General features: G+C 38.1%; 1 protein-coding gene across 7 annotated transcripts in view; it reads left to right on the top strand.

Moving 5' to 3' along the window:
* ARHGEF6 (Rac/Cdc42 guanine nucleotide exchange factor 6) overlaps nt 1–22,675 on the top strand; it is a 128,451-nt gene that overhangs the window by 77,704 nt on the left and 28,072 nt on the right. For all 7 annotated transcript variants that reach the window (XM_058291291.2, XM_004457503.5, XM_058291293.2 and 4 more), the window contains one exon: nt 678–800. In XM_058291291.2, coding sequence (XP_058147274.1) covers nt 678–800 — 123 coding nt within the window. The remainder of the gene's footprint in view (nt 1–677; nt 801–22,675) is intronic.

Here is a 22,675-nt window from a genome sequence, read left to right as displayed (position 1 = left end):
AAAGGGCAATAGGGGTCTAGATTATGGTTATGGAAGGATGTTTGCTAAGTGAAAAAGGCCGAGTGCAAACTAGATTTTGTAATCTTTATGATTCCATCTTTGTAGATAAATACATAGAAAAAAAGTTGAAGGAATATGCAAAAGTTGTTATAATGGACATCTCTGAATGTTAGGATTCTGAGCAATTTTTTTTTGTTTCCTGTGCTTTCCTGATTTTTCTACAATACTATTGAGTATCCTGTAATTTAAAAAAAGAAATTAATTTAAAAAAAACCTCGTAACCACCAAGCCACTGAGACTATACAACACTCCTTTGTGACATGTAATCTTTGGATTTGATTAGTTTTGTCTATACTTGAACTTCACATAAATTAGCCAAGGGTATTTTCAGTGTGCCCAAGCTAAATTTGAATATAAAAATCTTTTTTAAAAAAATCTTACCTGCTAAGCCTAAGTAAGTATCTCGCCCTACCTATTAGAGCTATGTTTGGTGGCTAGAGTTCAAAGCAGTAGTCCAAAACTTGTATTTCATCGATAAAATAGCCATAATATAGTTTCTCTTTTAACTTTGGAAAACATTTCAAAATATTTAAAAGCTGCTGTGTTTAGCTGGAATCATTGTCCTTTACCTTCTGTTTCCTATTTTACATTCTGTGTTTCGCTTGTTTTGCTTACAGGTTTCCAGAAAACCAACATAAAGTAGGAGGTTGTCTACTGAGCCTCATGCCTCATTTTAAATCTATGTATCTGGCTTACTGTGCAAATCATCCTTCAGCTGTAAATGTGCTCACCCAGCACAGGTAAATCATTAATATTTCCCCAATTAGACTTTCTTAGAACCACCTACCTTATATGGAAATCCAGGGTCTCTGGTTGAAGTCTTGATTATTCCTATTTGTGATGCCAGGAATTGGTTTTTTGTTTCATGGGTTGATCATTTATTAATCCAACAAATAATTTATTGAGTGCCTACTATGCTCCAGCCCTGTGTTAGTGAACAAGGAAGACAAAGCTCCTCCCCTCATAGAGCATAGAATCTTGAGAGAAATAGAGAAATTAAACAAAACATTATAGAGGTGCTGTATTACTCAAGGGAAATTGAAAGCATACTGTGAGATTTCACAATGTGATATCAACTTAGTCTGATGGGGAGGATCAGGGAAGCTTTCCTGAAGGGAAAGCTTTATTTATATCCCTATCCCAATGAATGTTTTATCTACATTGTTGACAGATTGCTAAACTGCCTATGTTCATCTCTCTTTTTTTTTTTTTTTTAGTTTTCACAGGTCATTTATTGAGATCTTGGTTTTAACATAGATTGTCAATATATGTACATAGCATTCAAAACAGCATGTATTTAACAGTTTTCAAAACTAATCACTATGGGGTTTTCACAGTTCTGCACGTGAGTTCTGCATTTTTTTAATTCTTTTTTTTTAAAGATACATAGATCACACACAATGTTACATTAAAAAATATAAGAGGTTCCCATATACCCCACTCCCCTCTGTCCCCCGCTCCTCCCACATCAACAACCTTTTTCATCAATGTGGCACATCCATTGCATTTGTTGAATATATTTTGGAACACTGCTACAGAGCATGGATTATAGTTTACATTGTAATTTACACTCTTCTCCGGTCCATTCAGTGGGTTATGGCAGGATACATAATGTCCTGCATCTGTCCCTGCAATATCATTCAGGACAACTCCAAGTCCTGGTTCAGCAGTGGTATGGCTAAGAGCCAGATATTGGTAGGGAATGGGGAAGGAAACATACTTTCTGTGAACTGTGTGTCAGATACTTTAAGCAAAGGCTCTGATAATAATTATATATGATATGGTATAATCACAGAATTGTGCATTCATCACTTCAATCAATATTAGAGCATTTTCATCACTCCAATGGTGATAATAATAAACAACAAAAAACAAACCAAAAAACTGTCAATAATCACCTCTCAATCTCTCTACCCTTCTCCTGCCATACCCAGCTACTATGTATGTTTCCATCTCTCTAATTTATTTGTATTTATATTTTGTATAGACAGAGTCAAGCAATATGGGTAATTATATCTGAATATAAATTGTGTCAACTTCATGGAGGATGACAGAATAGTGTCTCCTTTAAGAATAAGAGTCTTTGCAAGGAACGTGGATACATGTGACAGCTCTCAGCACTCCTACCCCGCCTTGTCTCCTTCTGACTACCCACCCTTCCCTACCACACTCACTGACACATTCATTTAAGCCAGAAAACTGTATGGTAGGCTTGAAGATGCAGCTTTAATTTGGAAGTTATGTAATAGAAATTCAGGTGGTTCAGTAGCAAGACCAACACACAAAGGCTCCTATGACTTAATCTGGAGACTAGATTCAGAATGGACATGGATTCTGTAGTTTGACCAAGACTGAAAAGAATTCTCTACTCTTCCTCCGGCCTAGACCTGAACTCCAAAAACTGAGCTAGAACACCAGTTGACATCAACCATCAGAAGTGGTGGAAAAAGAATTTTTTTTTTTTGCCCTGGTTTGTTAGGAGCTTTATTGGCATAATAGAGCTATATATAAGGACATTTTAAAGGTAGAATTCAGTAGGTCCTACTTGAAGGTCAATTTTATTTCCCTGATCAAAGTTTTGAACTCGTGTAGAATAGCAAATCTGGAAGTTGGAATTCAAAGGAAGAGTAGTTATAACTGGGTTATTTTGGCAAGTGGCTCAACTGCTTATAGCTACCATCAGATAATAATAGCATTGACAATGTGCCAGGCACATGATGTAAAAGCCTATGAGGAAGTTACTATTATTACCATCTCTGCTTTACAGATAAGACATTGGAAGACTTCGGTTAAGCAATTTGCCAAAGAACTCTTAGCTGTTAAGTGGTTGAGCCAGATTTAGAATCCAGGTCTGGCAGACTTCTAAAAATGTATTATTAAGATATTTATTATACCTACAAAGAGAATAATCTAAACACAAATATCCAAGAATTATTATAAAATGAGCACTCATGTACCTACCACCCAGTTTAAGAAATAGATAGAACATTGCAATTTCATTTTGTATAGCAGCTTTATTGAGATACAATTCACATACTATTCAATTTATCCACTTAAGGTGTACAGTTACATGGTCTTTAGTATTTTAGAGTTGAGCAACCATCATCACAATAAATTTTAGAACATTTCCATCATCCCTCAAACAAACCCTGTACACATTAGTAGCCACTCCCCATTTTCCCCTAACTCAACCAGCCCAAGTCCACCACTAAAATACTTTGACACTATGGATTTGCCTATTTGGACATTTTATTTAAATGGAGTAATACAACATGTAGGTTTTGTGTCTTGCTTCTTTCACTTACCATAATTTTTTCAAGGTTCATCCATGTTGTAGCATGACCAGTACTTCATTTTTTAAATTGCCAAATAATGTTCCATTGTATGGATGCCACATACTGTCTGTTCATCCATTTGCCAGTTAATGGACACATGGATTGTGAATAGTGCTGCTGTTACCGTTTACATACAAGTCTTTGTGTGCACATATGCTTTCTGATCTCATGGGTAGATACCTATGGGTGGAATTGCTGTGTCATATAGTGACTCCATGTTTCACCCTTAGAGGAACTGTCAGACTGTTTTCCAAAGTGACTGTACCAGTTTATATTCCCACTGGCAATATATGAGGGTTCCATTTTCTCCATGTCCTGGCCAACACTTGTTACTATTGGTCTTTTTAAAAGTTTATTTCTCTCCCCATCCGCATCACCCCCCCCTCCCCCCATTGTCTGCTCTCTGTGTCCATTCGCTGTGTGTTCTTCTGTGTCCGCTTGCATTCTTGTTAGTGGCTCCAGGAATCTGTCTCTTTTTGTTACGTCATCTTGCTGTGTCAGGTTTCCTTGTGTGTGTCGCCATTCCTGGGCAGGCTGTGCTTTCTTCCTGTGGGGCGGCTTTCCTTGCAGGGGGGCACTCCTTGTGCATGGGGCTTCCCCATGCGGGGGACACCCCTGTGTGGCATGGCACTCCTTGCACGCATCAGTACTGTGCATAGGCCAGCTCACCACACGGGTCAGGAGGCCCTGGGTTTGAACCCTGAACCTCCCATATGGTAGGTGGATGGTCTATCAGTTGAGCCAAATCTGCTTCCCCTATTGGTCTTTTTGATTGTCGCCATCCTAGTTGGTGTGAAGGGGTATTTCACTGTGGCTTTGATTTGCTTCCCTAATGACGGATGATATTCAGCATCTTTTCATATACTTATTGGCTATCTGTCTATCCTAATTTAGAGAAATGTCGATTAAAATCTCTTGCCTATTTTTAAATTGCATTTGTCTTTTTCATTGATATATAATTTATATACCATAAAATTCACCATTTTTAACTATACAATTCAGGGCTCTTTAGTATCCACAAGGTTGTGCAACTAACACCACTCTCTATTTCCATAACACTAAAATGTTTAAAAAAAAATTTATTTCTCTCCCCTTCCCCGCCCCTCCCCCACAGTTGTCTGCTCTCAGTGTCCACTCACTGTGTTCTTCCATGTCTGCTTGCATTCTTGTCAGCGGCACCCAGAATCTGGGTCTCATTTTGTTGTGTCATCTTGCTGCGTCAGCTCTCCGTGTGTGCGGTGCCACTCCTGAGCAGGCTGCACTTTTTTTGCACTGGACAGCTCTCCTTGCAGGTCGCATTCCTTGTGTATGGGGCTCCCCTACATGGGGGACACCCCTGCGTGGCACGGCACTCCTTGCATGCATCAGCACTACATGTGGGCCAGCTCATCGCACGGGTCAGGAAGCCCTGGGTTGAACCTTGGGCCTCACATGTGGTAGAGGTGAACACTCTATCCGTTGAGCCAAATCCACTTCCCTCCATAACATTTTTATCACCCCAAAATAAACCCTGTACCCATTAGCAGTCACTCCCTACCACACCCCTCTTCCCAGCCCCTGGCAACCTCTAATCTTTCTGTCTATGGATTTTCCTATTCTGCCCATTTCTTATAAGTGGAATCACATAATATGAGGTCTTTTGTGTCTGACATAATGTTTTCAAGGCTCACCCATGTTGTAGTATTTGTTCCTTTTTGTGGCTGAATGATATTCCATTATGTAGCTATATTACATTTTAGTTATCCATTCATCAGATGATGGAAATTTGGGTTGTTTCCACATTTTGGCTATTATGAATAATGCTGCTACAAACATTTATGTACAAGTTTTTGCATGAGGATATATTTTTAATTCTCTTGGGTATATATATACCTAGGAGTGGATTTGCTGGGTCACATGGTAATTCTCTGTTAACTTTTTGAGGAACTGCCAAACTTATCTGTAATGGCTGACTTATTTTACTTCTCTAGCAGCAGTGTATGAGGGCTCCAATTTCTCCATATCCTGGACAACACTTGTGATTGTCCAGTTAAAAAAAACGTTGTTATAGCCATCTAAGTGGATGTGAGGTGGTATCACATTATGTTCTTTTTTTCTTTTAAATAAAGATTTTACTTTGGAATAATTGTTTATTTATCCAAAGGTTGCAATGACTGGACACTGAGTTTTTGTGTGCCCTTCACCCAGTTTCCCCTAATGTTATCATCTTACATAACCAGGATACATTTATCAAAACCATGAAAACAATTTTGGTACATTAATATTAACTAAAGTCTAGACTTAATTCAGATTTCAGCAGGTTTTTCCATTATTGTCCTTTTTTTTGGTTCAGGGATCTCATCCAGATCTCCACACTGCCTTGAATTGTCAGGTCTCTTTCTTTCTACTGGTCTATGAAAAATTGTCTCTTTTGTAAAAAATGATTTTGATAGTTTTGAGGGGTAGTGGTCAGGCGTTTTGTAGAATATCCCACAATTTGGGTTTTTCTTATGCTTAGACAGTGGATATGGATTTTTGGAAAGAATACCGCAGAGGTGAAGTGTTGTTTTCATTACATCATATCAGAGTTTACATGATATCCACATGAGATCACTGGTGATGTTAACTTAATAGGTTTCTCTATTGTAAAGGTATGCTTTCTCTATATTCTATTCTTTGGAAGCAAGCCACCAAATCATGTCCACTCTCAAGGAGAACGGAGTAACTAAACATAGTATTTAAAATTCTTCCGTAAGGAAGATTTGTCCAATCTCCCCTATTTTTTAATTTATTCAGTCATTTATTTGGATCAGTATGAACTCATACTTACTTATTTGATTTTGCATTATAATCCAATGCTATGTTATTTATTTGTTGTTCAAATTGTGTCATCTTTTATCATTGGTGTTCCTAGAGTGTGATACCTGAGTGACTTTTACATGCCCATCCTTTTGTCTTCTGAGCATTTCCTTACTTCCTGACACAATAAGAGGCTCTAGGCTCATCTTGTATTTTCCCTGAGCCAGGCTTAGAAGCAACCATTTCTCCAAGGGTGAACATATCTTTATTTTTTTTTTTAATTAGAGAAGTTGTAGGTTTACAGACCAATCATGCATAAAATACAGGATTCCCGTACACCACCCCACCACCAAGACCTTGCATTGGTGTGGAACATATGTTACAACTGATGACAGTACTTTTATGTAATTGTACTAATTTTTTCCTTAACAATAGTTTCCTCTGTTAAAATTAATAAAAAATTATTAAAATAGTACTATTAACTATCTGCCATAGTTTATACTAAGTTATTTCTTCCATATACCACCCTATTATTAACACCTTGTGCTAGTGTCATATATTCGTTATAATTCATGAAAGAATATTCTTGTACCAGTAACTATAGTCATTTGTCTACAATATGCTTCACTGTATTAAACAGTCCTATGTTCTATCATTAAATTTTTATTCTGGTAATATATATGACCTAAAGTTTTCCCTTTTAACCACATTCTACTATATAATTCAGTGTTGTTAATTACACTCAAAATAATGTGCTACCATCACCACCTTCCATTTCCAAATGTTAAACAAACTAAATAGAAATTCTATACAAATTAACCAACAGCTCCCCATTCTCTAACCCCAATCTATCCCTTGGTAAACTATATTCTAGATTCCAAATCTATGAGTTTGCTTATTATAATTTTCTCATATCAGTGAAATCCTATTATATTTGTCCTTTTGTATCTAGCTTATTTTACTCAGCATAATGTCCTCAAGTTTCATCCATGCTGTCACATGCACCAGGACTTCATTCCTTCTTAGAGCTGAATAGTATTCCATTGTATTTATATGCCATATTTTGTTTATCCATTCATTGGTTGATGGATACCTGGGTTTTTTCCATCTTTATACAATTGTGAATAATGCCGCTGTGAACATCTTTGTGCAAGTATCTGTTTGAGTCCCTGCTTTCAATGCTTGTCTTTCTGAGCTCTTGCCAAACTGTCTTCCAGAGCAGCCGCACCATTTTACATTGCTACCAGCGTTGAACGAATGTTCATATTTCTCCATATCCTCTCCAACACGTGCAGTTTTCTGGTTTCTTAAAAAGATTTATTTATAGACTTTACTTTTCTTTATTTATTCCCACCCAGATGGTTCTCTCATTTGCTTGCTCATTGTTTGTTCGGAGGCACTGGGAACTGAATCCTGGACCTCCCACATGAGAGGCTAGTGTCCAACGACCTGAGTAAAATCCGCTCCCCAAGGGATATGGCATTTTCTCTTTGCAGTGGGGACAGCGTCTGCTCATCTTTTTCTTAAGGAGAGACTGGAACTGGAACCCAGGACCTCTCTTGTGGTAGGCAGGCACCCAACTGGTTGAGCCACATCGGCTACCCCAATTTTCTGTCTTATAATAGTGGCCATTCTAGTAGGTGTGAAATAGCTCATTGTAGTTTTGATTTGTATTTCCCTAAAAGCTAGTGATTTTGAGCATCTTTTCATGTGCTTTTTAGCCATTTGTATAACCTTTTTGGAGAAATCTCTATTCAAGTCTTTTGCCCATTTTTAAATTGGTTTGTCTTTTTATTGTTGAGTTGTATGATTTCTATATATATTCTGGGTATTAATTCTTTATAGGATATGTGGTTTCCAAATATTTTCTCCCATTATCTTGCCTTTTCCCTTTATGAGAAAGTTGTTTTGATACCCAAAAGTTTTAAATTATGAGAAGGTCTTGTTTATCTATTTTTAATTTTGTTGCTTGTGCTTTGGGTGTAAAGTCTATGAAACCATTGCCTAACCAAGATCCCAAAGATGCTTCTTAAATTTTCTTCTAGGAGTTTTATGTTTATGTTTAGGTCTTTCATTCTATGTTTAATTCTTCATTAATTTTTGTATATAGTGTAAGATAGGGGTCCTCTTTCATTCTTTTGCATATGGATATCTAGTTTTCCCAGCACTGTTTGTTGAAGAGACTATTCTTTCCCAATTGAGTGGACTTGGCAGCCTTGTCAAAAATCAATTGACCATAGATGTGAGGATCTATTTCTGAACTCTCAGTTCAATTCCTTTGGTCAATATGTCTATTCTTGTGCCAGTACAATGCTGTTTTGACCACTGTAGCTTGTAATAGGCTTTAAAGTGATGAAGTGTGAGTCCTCCAACTTCATTCCTCTTTTTCAAAATATTTTTGTCTATTTGGGGTCCTATCCTTCCAAATAAATTTGATAATTGACTTTTCCATTTCTTCAAAGAAGGCTGTTTGGAATTTTGATTGGGATTGCATTGAATCTGTAAATCAATTTGGATAGAATTGACTTCTTAACGATATTTAATCTTCCAATCCATGAACATGGAATGTCCCTCCATTTATTTATTTCTTTGATTTCTTTTAGCAATGCGTTGTAGTTTTCTGTGTACATCCTTTACATTCTTAGTTAAATTTATTCCTAGATATTTCATTCTTTTAGTTGCTATTGTAAATGAAACTTTTTCTTGATTTCCTTCTCAGATTGTTCATTGCTAATGTATAGAAACATTACTGATTTTTGCATGTTGCTCTTGTATCCCACCACTTTGCTGATTTAAAAAAAAATAGGTCTAGTAGCTTTGTTTTTGATTTATTGGGACTTTCTACATATAAATCCTGTCAGCTGCAGATAGGGAAAGTTTTACTTCTTCCTTTCCAATTTGGATGCCTTTTATTTCTTTTTCCTGCATGCCTGCTCTGGCTAGAACTTCCAGTACAATGTTGAATAACAGTGATGACAGTGGACATCCTTGTCTTATTCCAGATCTTAGAGGGAATGTTTTCAGTCTTCCACCATTTCAGTCTTCCACTTTTCCACCATAACACCATTATGATGTTACCTGTGGGATTTGCTTATATGCCCTTTATCATGTTGAGGAAATTTCCTTCCATTCTTATTTTTCTAAGTATTTTTATGAAGAAAGAATGGTGGATTTTGTCAAATGCCTGTTTTGTGTCAATTCATTTTGTTAATGTGGTATAGCATATTAATTGATTACCTTATGTTGAACCACACTTGCATCCCTGAAATAAAACCCACATGATCATGGTGTATAATTCCTTTTTATGTACTGTTGGATTTGATTTGCAGATATTTTGTGGAGGATTTTTGTATCTATATTCATAAGAGAAATTGGTTTGTAGTTTTTTTTGTATAGTATTTTTATATGGCTTTGATATTAGGGTGATGTTGGTCTCATAGAATAAGTTAGTGTAACAGTTTGAAGATACTTTTGAATCCCCAAAAGAAGATTATGTTCTTAAGCTAATTTCTTCCTGTGGGTGTGGTACCCTTTGATTGCATTTGATTCACTTTATTTTTTCTTTCTCTCTCTTTTTAAAATGTTACATTCAAAAAATATAAGAGGTCCCCATATAGCCCCCACCCCCCTCACCCCACTCCTCCCACATCAACAACCTCTTTCATCATTGTGGGACATTCACTGCACCTGGTGAATACATTTTGGAGCACTGTTGCACCGCATGGACAGTGGTCTACATTGTAGTCTACACTCTCCCCCATTCTTCCCAGTGGGCCATGGCAGGACACACAGTGTCCAGCATCTGTCCCTGCAGCACCACCCAGGACAACTCCAAGTCCTGAAAATGCCCCCACATCATATCTCTTCTTCCCTCTCCCTATCCATATGGAACTATTGTGATTAGTAATAGAGTGGACTTACTGATATTCTACTATGGAACTATTGTGATTAGTAATGGAAGAAATTGATTCACTTTGGATCACTCGATTAGATTGCTTTTGATTGGATTATGTCAGTGAGGCATGACGTAGGTTGAGTCCCCGCCCTTCTGGCTGGGTCTTATATAAATGGAGACACACAGAGAGAGACATAGAGAAAGGAAGCTGACATTTTTGATCCTGCCATGTGAGAGAAGCCTCAAGGATTGCTAGCAGCTGAAGCTTAAGCATGACACCCCCAAGAGGCGAGGCCCATGGAGCAGCCTAAGGCTGAAGAGATGAGTCATATGCCTGATAGCCTACAGCTGAACCCAGGAAGAATGTAGAGGAGCTGAGACCGAGAGAGGAGGCCTGGAAAGAGACAAGCCTTATGCCTGGTTGACCACAGCTGAGCTCTGGGAGATAGCACGTTCTGGAGGGGGAAGGCAGAGATCAGTCACCATCTTTGTCACATGGAAGGACACCAGGATCACTAGTAGCTGGCTTTGGTGAGAATGCATCTCTGATGGTGCCTTGATTTGGAAATTTCACAGCCTAGGAACTGTAAGCTTTAACCTCATATAAAATCCCCATTAGAAAAGCCAACCCATTTTTGGTACTTCACAATGGCAGCCCTGTGGCAAACTAAGACAGGTAGTGTTACCTTCTGCTCAATTTTATAGAAGAGTCTGAGCAAGATTGGCATTAATTCATTCCTGTTGGAATGGTTGGTAGAATTCACCTGTGAAGCCATCTGGTCCTGGTCTTTAATTTGTTGGGAGTTTTTAAATGACTGATTCAACATTTTTACTTGTAATTGGGCTGATGAGCTCTTCTATTTCTTGTAGAGTTAGTGTAGGTTTTTTGTGTCTTTCTAGGAATTTGTCCATTTCACTTAGATTGTTTAATTTGTTAGCATATAGTTGTCCATAGTATCCACTTATGACCCTTCTTATTTCTGTTGAGTCAGAGTAATGTCCCCCTCTTTTTTCTGATTTTGTTTGCATCTTCTCTCTTCAAAGAACCAGCTTTTGGTTTTGTTAATTCCCTCTAATATTTTTTATTCTCTATTTCATGTATTTCTGTTCTAATCTTTGTTATTTCTTTCCTTCTGCTTGCATTGAGATTAGTTTGCTCTTATATTTTTAGTTCCTTCTGTTATGCAGTTAAGTTTTTGATTTTAACTGTTTCTTCTTTTTTAATGTAAGCCTTAGTGGCTATAAATTTCTCTCTCAGCACTGCCTTCACTGTATCCTGTAAGTTTTGATATGTTGTGTTCTCATTTTCATTCTCAACGTATTTACAGATTTCCCTTGTAATTTCTTCTATGACCCACTGATTGTTTAATGGTGTGTTATTTAATTTCCATATATTTGTGAATTTCCTAGTTCTCTGACTGTTATTGATTTCCAGCTTCATTCCATTATGGTCAGAGAAGATGCTTTGTTTGATTTCAATCTTTTAAAATTCATTGAGACTTGTTTTGTGATACAACATGCAGTCTACCCTGGAGACTACACAACATGGTAGTCTCCAGGGTCTACCCTGGAGAATGATCCATGAACACTTGAGAAGAAAGTATATCCTGCTGTTTTGCGGTGCAATGTTATTGTATATGTCTGTTAGGTCTATACAATGTATCATTTTATTCAATGATACAATGTATCATTGTATTCAAGTTCTCTGTTTCCTTATTGATCTTCTGTCTAGATATTCCATCTATTAATGGGATTGGTGTGTTGAAGTCTCTAACATTTACTGTAGAGGTTTCTATTTCTCCGTTCAGTTTTGCCATTGTTTGTCTCATGTATTTTGTGTAATCGTTTCACCTTAAGGAGAAGACTTCCTTTCCTCTGTTCCTCTCTGGGAATCTTGATTTATTATGTGTGTGTGTTTGTGTGTGCAGAATTTTCCTGCCAGCTCCTATGATTTGTTTAAATCTCTCTCCCTCACCTCGTGTCCTGTTTTCCTTACTCTTTTCAGTTCTGGGACTCTCCAGTCTTATAGCAGTTCAATTTAACTACTGTAAGACTGGAGAGTCTGGAGACTTACTTCCCTTTTTTCTTTTTTTCTCTATGAGGCTTTTCTGCCTCCGGTATCTCACCCTGGAGAGCCAGATGGGGTCAATCCAGAATGGTGTATCACTCCAGAAAAGTCTGTTTCGTATTTAGGTGGTCCGTACAACAGAAACTAGATTGAGTGAGTACAGCACTCTCCAGTTGCTGTTTTACTCTTGGTCTCTCTCTGTCCCACCCCTCCCCCCTCTCTCCTGGGGGGTCCTTTTGTATGCAGCAATCCTGGAAGGCTTGCGTTTCACTCTGGGTCTCTGTGGACTTGGGTCCCTGTGCCTGAATAAGTGGGGGCTTCACTGTCCTCAGTGAAAGGTGGGAGGGATCTGGACTCCCCAAGCTGTTCAGGAACAAGTGAAGGAGAGGGAGTGGATCCACAGATCTGGGCAGAATTTTGCTACCTGATAGTTTCCTTTTTCTTCAGTTCAGTGTTTGTGGAGTCCTTCTCCAGTTTCTACCATCCTCCTGAGTTCTATGCAAGTAGGATTTGCCCTTTTGTTCACTCAATCTCTGGGAAGGTTTTTTAAAGGGATGGCTTATGCTGCCATGTTGATTATAGTTTTGATTTGCATGTCTCTAATGGCTAATGATGTTGAGCATCTTTTCATGTGTTTCTTGGCTATTTGTATGTATTCCTTGGAGAAATGTCTATTCAAATACTTTGTGGGAAGTGGATGTGGTTCAACTCATAGAGTATTCTCCTACCATATGGAGGGTCTGGGGTTCGATACCCAGTACCTCCTGACCCCTGTGGTAAGCTGGCCTATGCATAGTGCTGCCGTGTGCAAGGAGTGCCCCTTGTTTTGCACTCACTGCTCTCTGTGACCATTTACCGTATGTTCTTCTGTGTCTGCTCATCTCTTTAGGCAGCACCAGGAACTGATCCTGGGACCTTCTGGAGTGGGAGTGAGGCGCTCAATCTCTTGTGCCACCTCAGCTCCCTGGTCTGCTGTGTCTCTTATTATCTCTCTTCTGTGTCTCTTTTTATTGCATCATCTTGCTGTGCCAACTCTCCACGCGGGCCAGCATTCTGCATTGGCCAGCACTCCACATGGGCCAGCACTCTGCATGGGCCAGCTCTCTGTTCAGGCCAGCTCTCCAGGCAGGCCAGTGCTCCTGCATGGGCCAGCACTCCATGTGGACCAGCTCTCTGCTTGTGCAAGCTTGCCACGTGGGCCAGCTTGCCTTCAATAGGAGGTCCCAGGAATTAAACCCTGGACCTCCTATATGGTACATGGGAACCCAATTGCTTGAGCCACATCTGCTTCCCCTTTTGCCCCTTTTAAAATTGAGTTTGTCTCTTTATTGTTGAGTTACAGTTCTTTATATATTCTGGGTACTAATTCCTCATCATATATATGATTTGAGTTCAAAAGTGTTTCTTCCTTTTCTGTTTTTTTAAAAAAGTTTATGAAGGACGGATATTAATTTTTCTTTTAAACATTTGGAAGAATTCAATAGTAAAGCAATCTAGGCCTGGGCTATTCTCTGTGGGAAGGTTTTTGATTACTGATTCAATCTCTTTACTTGCTATCAGTCTATTCATATTTTCTAATTTTTCTTACATCTCTTTCAGTAGTTTGTGTCATTCTAGAAATTTCATCTAAATTGTTTAATTTATTGGTACACAGTTGTTCATAGTATTCCCATGTAATTCTTTTTATTTCTGTAAAGTCAGTAGTATGACCCTCTTTAATTATTGATTTTAGCTATTTGAGTCTTCTCTATTTCTTTTCTTTTTTCTTGATCAATCTAACTAAAGGTTTGCCCATTTCGTTGATCATTTCAAAGTACTAACTTTTGGTTTTGTTGATTTTCTCCATTGTTTTTCTCTTCTCTGTTTCATTAATTTCTGCTTGTCTTCATTATTTCCTTCCCTCTACTTGCTTTAGTTTTTTTTTTTATAACTTTTTTTTTCATCTTTCCCCCCTCCCCTGCCCTGCTGTTTTTGCTGTTTGCAGGCACTCAGCTTTCTGTGCAGGCACTCAGCTCACCATGTGGGTGCTGGCTCACTGCATGGGCACTGTCTCACCATGTGGGCACTCATGCAGACACTTGGCTCACTATGCGGGCATTCAGCTCACCACATGGTCACTTGCGTGGGCACTTGGCTCACTGTGTGGGCACTGGCTTGCTGTATATGCACTGGCTCATCACATGGGTACTCACTTGGGCACTTGGCTTGCCATGTGGGCACTTGTGCAGGCACTTGGTTCACTGCATGGGCACTTGGCTCGCCACACAGGCACTTGGCTTGCCATGCCGGCACTCATGTGGGCACTCGGCTCACCACATGGGCATTCAGCTCACCACATGGGTACCCATTTGGGCACTTGGCTCACTACATGGGCACTCAGCTCACCGCGTGGGCACTTGGCTCACCATGCGGGCACTTGGCTCGCCATGTGGGCACTTGGCTCACCATGCAGGCATGCTTTCTCTACTTCTTTTTCACCAGGAGGCCCCAGGGATCGAACCCAGGTCAATCCCATTTGGTAGATGGAGGCCGTATCACTTGAGCCACATTTGCTTACTTGCTTTAGTTTTAGTTGGCGTTTTTTCCTGGTGTCTTAGGTGGAGGTTTAGATTATTAACATAAAATATTTCTTCTTTTTACATATAATCATTTCAGCTATAAGTTTTTCTCTAAGCACTGTTTATGCTGTTTCCTATGATTTGTATGATGTGCTTTCATTTTCATTCATTGCAAAGTATTTTCTAATCTCCCTTATGATTTCTTCTTTGACCTATTGGTTATTTAGGGCTGTGTTGTTTAATTTCCACATATTTTGATTCCCCAAATTTCTTTTTCTTATTAATTTCTAATTTTACTCAATTGTGGTTGGAGAACATACTTTGTACACTTTTAATACTTTCAAATGTATCGAGGCTTATTTTATGGCCCAGCATGTGGCCTATCCTGGAGAATGTTCCATGTGTACTTGAGAAAAATGGGTATTTTGCTGTTGTTGGGTAGAGTGTTCTATAGATGTTTTTTAGGTCTAGTTAATTTATAATGTTGTCAAACCTTCTATTTCCTGTTGATTTTCCTGCCTAGTTGTTTTATACATTGTTGAAAGTCACATATTGAAGTTTCCAACTCTTATTGCTCCCTTTTAGTTCTGTCAGTTTTTGCTCCACTTATTTTGGGGCTCTGTTGTTAGGTACATATATATTTATAATTGTGATATCTTCTGGATTAATTGACCCTATTATCATTATAAAATGTCCCTATTTATTTCTAGTAACATTTTTTGTTTGTTTTAGAATCTATGTTGTTTTATATAGTATAGCCACTTCAGCTTTCTTGAGTTTGCAGGTTGTATGGCATATCTTTTTCCATCCTTTTACTTTCAACCTATTTGTGTTTTTGAATCTACAGTGTGTCTCTTGTAGACAACATATAGTTAGATCATGTTTTCTGATCCATTCAGCAAGCTCTGCTTTTGAATTGGAATGTTTAATCCATTTACATTAATGTAATTTATGAACAGGTAAGATTTATATCTTCCATTTTGCTTTTTGTTTACTGTATGTCTCATATTATTTTGTTCCTCTAGCCCTTCTTTACTGCTTTCTTTTGCATCAAGTAAATATCTTCCAGTGTAACATTTAGTTTGTTCAATTTTTTTTTCCTAGCTCAGTTTAAAAAAAAATTAATAGAATTTGTTTTAGATCAGATTTAGGTTTTTTAGAAAAACCAAACAGATAGCACAGAGAGTTCTCATATACTGCCCCCACACTTTCCCCTATTATTAATATTTTTCATTACCGTGGTTTATCTGTTACAATTAACAATCTACTACTGATGATGATTATTAATTATAGCTCATAGTTTGTGATTTAGGTTAACTTTTTGTTGTACTGTTCTATGTGTTTTGACAAAGACAAAATGTCATGTATCCACCATCATAGTATCATAGCAGAATAGGTTGACCACTTAAAAATTCCCCGTGTTTCACCTATTTATCCATGTACCCTCCTCCAAAACCCCTGTCAGTCACTGATATTTTTACTATCTCTATAGATTTGCCTTTTCCATATACCATATAGTTGAAATCAAACAGTATGTAGCTTTTCAGACTGGCTTCTTTTTTTTCTGTATTAGATAAGTTGTAATTTTACAGACCCATCATGCATATACCACCTCACCACCAATACCTAGCATTGGTTTGAAATATTTAGATATTGATCTGTAGTTATCTTTTCTTGTGGTATCGTTACTGACTTTGTATGAGGGGTGATGTTGGCCTCGTAGAATGAGTTATGGAGTATTCCCATCTCTTCAACTTTTGGAAGAGTTTGAGCAGAATTGGAGTTAAGTCTACTGGAATGTTTAGGTAGATTTCCCCTGTGAAGGAGTCTGGTCCTGGACTTTTCTTTGTTGGGAGTTTTTTGATTACTGATTCAATCTCTTTACTAGTAATTGGTTTCTTGAGATCTTTTTTTGAGTCAATGTGTAGGTAGTTTGCATGTTTCTAAGAATTTGTCTATTTTATTTAGGTTTTCTAATTTACTGGCATACAGCTCTTCAAAATATTCTCTTATAGTCTTGTATTTCACTGGGGTCATTAGTAATGTCCCTCTTATCATTTCTGAATTTTGTTTTTTGTATCCTTTCTCTGTTTTTGTCAGTATAGCTAAGGGTTTGTCAATTTTATTGATCTTCCCAAAGAAGCAGCATTTGATTTTATTGATTTTCTCTATTGTTTTTTGACTTACCATTTCACTTATCTCTCCTTCCTTCTGCAGGCTTTGGGTTTATTTCTTCTTTTTTCTAGCTTTTTCAGTTTTGAGGTTAGGTCTCTGAATTGAAGCCTTTCTTCCTTTTTAATGTAAGCATTTAGAGCTATAAATTTCCCTCTCAGCTCTGCCTTCACTGCATCCCATGAGTTTTGGTATGTTGTCTTTTCATTTTCATGTACCTCAAGATATTTCCTAATTATGCTTGTGATTTCTTCTTGAACCCATTGATTGTTTAGTTTACACATATTTGTGAATTTTCCATTTCTCCCTCTGTTACTGATTTCTAGCTTCATTCTGCCAGAGAATTCACATTGTATGATTTAAATGTTTTTGAATTTATTGAGACTTGTTTTGTGACATAACATATGGTCTATCCTAGAGAATGACCCTTGTGCATTTGAGAAGAATGTGTATTTTGTTTTTGTTGGGTGAAGTGTTACATATATGCTTATTAGGTCTAATTGGGTTAGGTATTGTTCAACTCTTGTATTTATTGATTTTCTGGCTAGATGTTCTATCCATTATTAAGAGTGGTCTATTAAAGTCCCCTACTATTAAAGTGTAACTGTCAATTTCTCCCTTCATGTCTTTCAGTATTTGCTTCATATATTTTGCGTTTCTGCAATTAGTCACATCTATTTAGAATTGTTACATCTTCTTGTTGACTTGTACCCTTTATCATCTTTGTCTCTTATGACTCTTTTTGTCTTGAAGTCTATTTTATCTGATATTAACATAGCTACCCCAGCTCTCTTTTGTTTACTACTTGCATTTTATATTTTTTCCATCCTTTCACTTTCAGTCTACTCGTATCTTTTTTTTTTTTTTTATTAATTTTTTTATTTTTTATTGACTTTGTAATAATATTACATTAAAAATATATATGTGAGGTCCCATTCAGCCCCACCCCCCCTCTCCCCCCCCCTCCCCCCCCCCAACAACACTCGTTCCCATCATCATGACACATCCATTGGATTTGGTAAGTACATCTTTGGGCACCTCTGCACCTCATATACATTGGTTCACATCATGGCCCATACTCTCCTCTATTCCATCATGTAGGCCCTGTGAGGATTTACAATGTCCGGTGATTACCTCTGAAGCACCATCCAGGGCAGCTCCATGTCCCGAAGACGCCTCCACCTCTCATCTCTTCCTGCCTTTCCCCATACCCTTTGTCCATTATACTCGTATCTTTGATTTTGAGGTGAATCTCTTGCAGACAGCATATAGTTTGGTCATGCTATATTATCTGTTCTGCCAATCTCTGCCTGGAGAGTTTAATCTATGTACATTTAAAGTCACTCCTAATAAAAGGGGACATTATTCTGCCATTTTGCTATTTAACTTTTATATGTCTTATACCTTTTTTGCCCCTCAGTTCTTCCATTAATGCCTACTCTTATATTTATTTGATTTTTTTGTGCCACGCAATATTGAGTGCCTTTTCTTTTCTGTCTGGACATATTTTTCATCAATTTTTCTTGCTACAATGAGGTTAAAATTTAACATACTAAATATATAACAATCATATTTGATTTGATACCAACTTGGCTTCAATAGCACAAACATATTCATTTCCTCTTTTTTAGTACTTGTTTTTCACTTATATCTTTGTACATTGTATGTCCAAAGCCATAGATTTATCATTACTTTTTAAAAATCAATTTTGTTGGTACATACTGATAAAGCATAAATCCATCCAAAGTGTACAATCATTGGTATTCAGTGTAATCACATATTTGTGCATTCATCTCCTCAATCATTCTTAGAGCACTTTCATTATTCCAATAATAATAACAATAAGCAAAAACAAACAAAATCCAACACCTCTCAATCTCTCTATGCTTCCCCTGCCATAAAGCTACTCTTCTGTTTCCTTCTCTGTAGTATATTGGTATTTATATTTGGTAAAAACAGTCTTATATATGCAATATCACCCATATTTGTGTTTTACATGAGGATTTACTATCTTATACAGTCCCATTTACAGTTATTAGCTTTCCTTCTAGTAATGTACATGACCTTAGACTTTCCCTTTCAACCACTGTCATACCCATACAATAGCTCTGATAGTTACAAACACCATGATATGCGTTCACCATTTCTATTCATTTCCAAAGATTTACAAACAACCTTTTTTTGTTTTCTTTTTTAATTCTTTTTTTTTTAAAGATACATAGATCACACAAAATGTTCCATTAAAAAATATAAGAGGTTCCCATATACCCCACTCCCTCCATGCCCACTCCTCCCACATCAACAACTTCTTTCATTAGTGTGGTACATTCATTGTATTTGATGAATACATTTTGGAGCACTGCTGTACAGCATGGATTATAGTTTATGCTGTAGTTTACACTCTCTCCCAGTCCATTCAGTGGGTTATGGCAGGATATAAAATGTCCTGCATCTGTCCCTGCAGTATCATTCAGGACAACTCCCAAGTCCTGATGCCCCCATATCACACCTCTTTTCCCCTCTCCCTGCCTTCAGCAACTTACAAACAACCTTTAAATGAGTTCTGCACAGATTAACCCTCAGCTTTTCATTCTCTAACCTCCTTCTATTTTCTATATTCTAATTATTGACTCCATATCATTACTTTTTATGCATTTGCATCTTAGCACATATAGAAAGTGAGAAGTGGAGTTACATAGCAAACAACACACTGCAGTAATAATGGCATTCATAATCACCCAAATGGTTACCTTTACTGCCAGTCTTATTTCTTTATGCCACTTTGAACCACTATCTAGTGTCTTTTCCTTTCAGTCTGAAAAACTCACTTTAGTGTTGCTTGCAGAGTAAGTCTAGTGGTGATGAACTCTCTCAGCTTCCCCTGGCCCCAGGAATATCTCAATTTCTCGCTGTTGAAAGAAAATCTAACGTGTTATGAAATTCTTGCTTGGCCATTGTTTTCCTTCATCACTTTAAGTGCTTTCTTGCCTCCCTGGTTTCTGATAAGAAATCCACACTCAATCTAATAGGGACTCTCTTGTATATTACATGTTGCTTTTCACTTGCAGCTTTCAGAACTTGTCCTTTGTATTAGAAAGTGTGATCAGTATATGATGGTGTATATTTTTCTTCATGTTTATCCTGTTTGATGTTCTATGGGCTTTATTTATTTATTTTTTTAAAAAGGTTTATTTATTTATTTAATCCCCGCCCCCCCCCCCCCCCGGTTGTCTGTTCTGTGTGTCTGTTTGCTGCGTCTTGTTTCTTTGTCTGCTTCTGTTGTCGTCAGCGGCACGGGAAGTGTGGGCGGCACCATTCCTGGGCAGGCTGCACCTTCTTTCGCGCTGGGCGGCTCTCCTTACGGGTGCACTCCTTGTGCGTGGGGCTCCCCTATGCGAGGGACACCCCTGCGTGGCGCGGCACTCCTTGCGCGCATCAGCACTGCACATGGGCCAGCTCCACACAGGTCAAGGAGGCCGCGGGTTTGAACCGTGGACCTCCCATGTGGTAGACAGACGCCCTAACCACTGGGCCAAGTCCGCTTCCCATATGGGCTTTTTTTTTAATCCCCCCCTTGCGGCTTTTTTTGCTTGCTGTCTGCTTTCTGTGTCCATTTGCTGTGCATTCTTCTCTGTATTTTATTTTTATTTATTTATTAACACCCCTCCTCCGTTGCAGCTTGCTTGCTGTCTGCTGTCTGTGTCCATTCGCTGCGCTTTCTTCTGTGTTTTTGCTTGTCTCCCTTTTTGTTGCATCACCTTGCTGAGTTGGTTCTCTGTGGCATGCGGGTGAGCCTGCCTTCACAAGGAGGACCCAGGACATGATCCCAGGGCCTCCAATATGGTAGACGGCAGCCCAACTGATTGAGCCACAGCTGCTTCCTTTCTTAGACTTTTCCTTTACTTACTTTTACTCATCTGTAAAATGAGAGGGCTGAATTAGGAGATTTAATGTGGAGCCTGGTTCATCAACCCCTGGGAATTTTTATTCCTGTTTGTTTTCCTGAGGGAAAGGATTTAGATATTTTGTTAGACAAAGAGGCCCCAAATGGTTAAGACATCCATGTATATAAAGGCAAATTCCTTAATACAATGAAATGAGGTTCTTCCCTCATCTTTTTAAAAAGATTTATTTATTTGTTTGTTTATTTATTTATTTTCTCCCTTCCCCTCCTTCCCCACCTTGCTTTTTTTGCTGTTTGTATCCATTTGCTGTGTGATCTTCTGTGTCTATTTTTCTTTTGGTCTTCTCTTCTCATTTTTTTCTCCTCTAGGATTAACTAGGATTTGATCCTGAGGTTCCCTGTTAGCTGCACCACCTCATGTCTTGGTTTCTGCTGCACTTCGCCTTGACTCTCCCCTTCGGCCTCTCTTTTGTTGAGTCATCTTGCTGCATGACTCGCTTGCGCGGGCACTGGCTCACCACACAGGCACTGGCTTGCCATACAGGCACACTCTTCTCCTCTTATTTTTCACCAGGAGGCCCCAGGGATCAAACCCAGGTCCTCCCATATAGTAGGCAGAAACCCTATCACTTGAGCCACATCTGCTTCCCTCTTCCCTCATCTTCACTTACTATTTATACAAGTACGGATTGTTTTCCTTTTGATCTAGGAAGAAAATTCGGAGAATATCAATTTTGAATAAATAGCAGAAGGAAATGGTGTGCCTCAAATGGCAGACTTTTTCTGTAGTACTTAGAGAGGTTTCTATTGTAACTTTGTGTGCTAAAATGTTGCTGATGGTCTTTACCTATGTTAGGAATTGAATTTTATGAGCAAAAGCAGAAATTCCATAAAACATTATGATATTAAGTTTGTTTGTTGTACTGTTAATCTAAAGATCCTTGACATTTTAGAAATTATATCCTGTTTGCTTGATTTTGGTTAATGGTGTTGTTTGAGAATTTTATAATAACCCTTGAAGTGATAGAAGACTCATTAAAATTTCTATAGATATGAATTTTTACCTAACTGGTTGATTTACATGTAAGTGATGAAAATGAAAAGAACATGCTTAGAGTTTTCCACAGGTGTGCTTCTGATAGAATCTCAGCTATTTTACGTGCACTTTATGAAAATTTATGCAGACATACTAGAAGCAGGATATAGGTGAATGAAATGAACAGAAAGTTAGGATGAAAATCCTGTTTTGGATGAAGATTTCAGCTGACGTAGTATCATTGGTGAGTTTCTGTTCTTTGTCTACTTTGTCTTGGCTGTAGATGCTCAGAAATAGCTTAAAGCCAGAGCAGACCAGTCAGGTGAATGTCTTTCTTTTGGCCTGCAGGCGGCAGTATGAGATTAAAAAATGCTCGTGACAACTGACAATGAGAAGGACTCCAGCTTTAAAATTGTATGATTGCCTGCAAGTGCTTTGTTAAAAAAATGCGTTACCTGAATTTGAATATATAATGAACAGACCCCAACCTTGGTGTTTCACTCACATTTGCATTTATTTGATTGGCTATCCTAGGCAAAAACCTGTTATCATGGGCAGCCGGCACATACGAGGACCTGGGTTCAATCCCTGGTACCTCCTAAAAATAAAATAATTTTTAAAAACCTGTTATCCCCTGTTTGAGATCTTTTGGGATTTTCCCTCTCTCTCTCTTTCTCACTTGCTACTGTAGCTCTTGTTTCTTTCTGGGAATAACTTTTCCCTAACAAAAATACCCACTTTTTGTCTGTGCTTCCATATAGCATCCATCTTTTTTCATGAGTTGAAAGGACCAAGGATTAAAAGAGAGAGCAGGGCAGGGAGAAAGAAGGAGGTGCTAAGAGGGATCCAGACCTTACTTTCATCTCTAT

This window comes from Dasypus novemcinctus, chromosome X (genome assembly GCF_030445035.2).
Source record: "Dasypus novemcinctus isolate mDasNov1 chromosome X, mDasNov1.1.hap2, whole genome shotgun sequence".
Lineage (NCBI taxonomy): Eukaryota > Metazoa > Chordata > Mammalia > Cingulata > Dasypodidae > Dasypus > Dasypus novemcinctus.
Note: the sequence above shows the minus strand (reverse complement) of the source record. Positions and strands in the feature narration are given on the sequence as shown.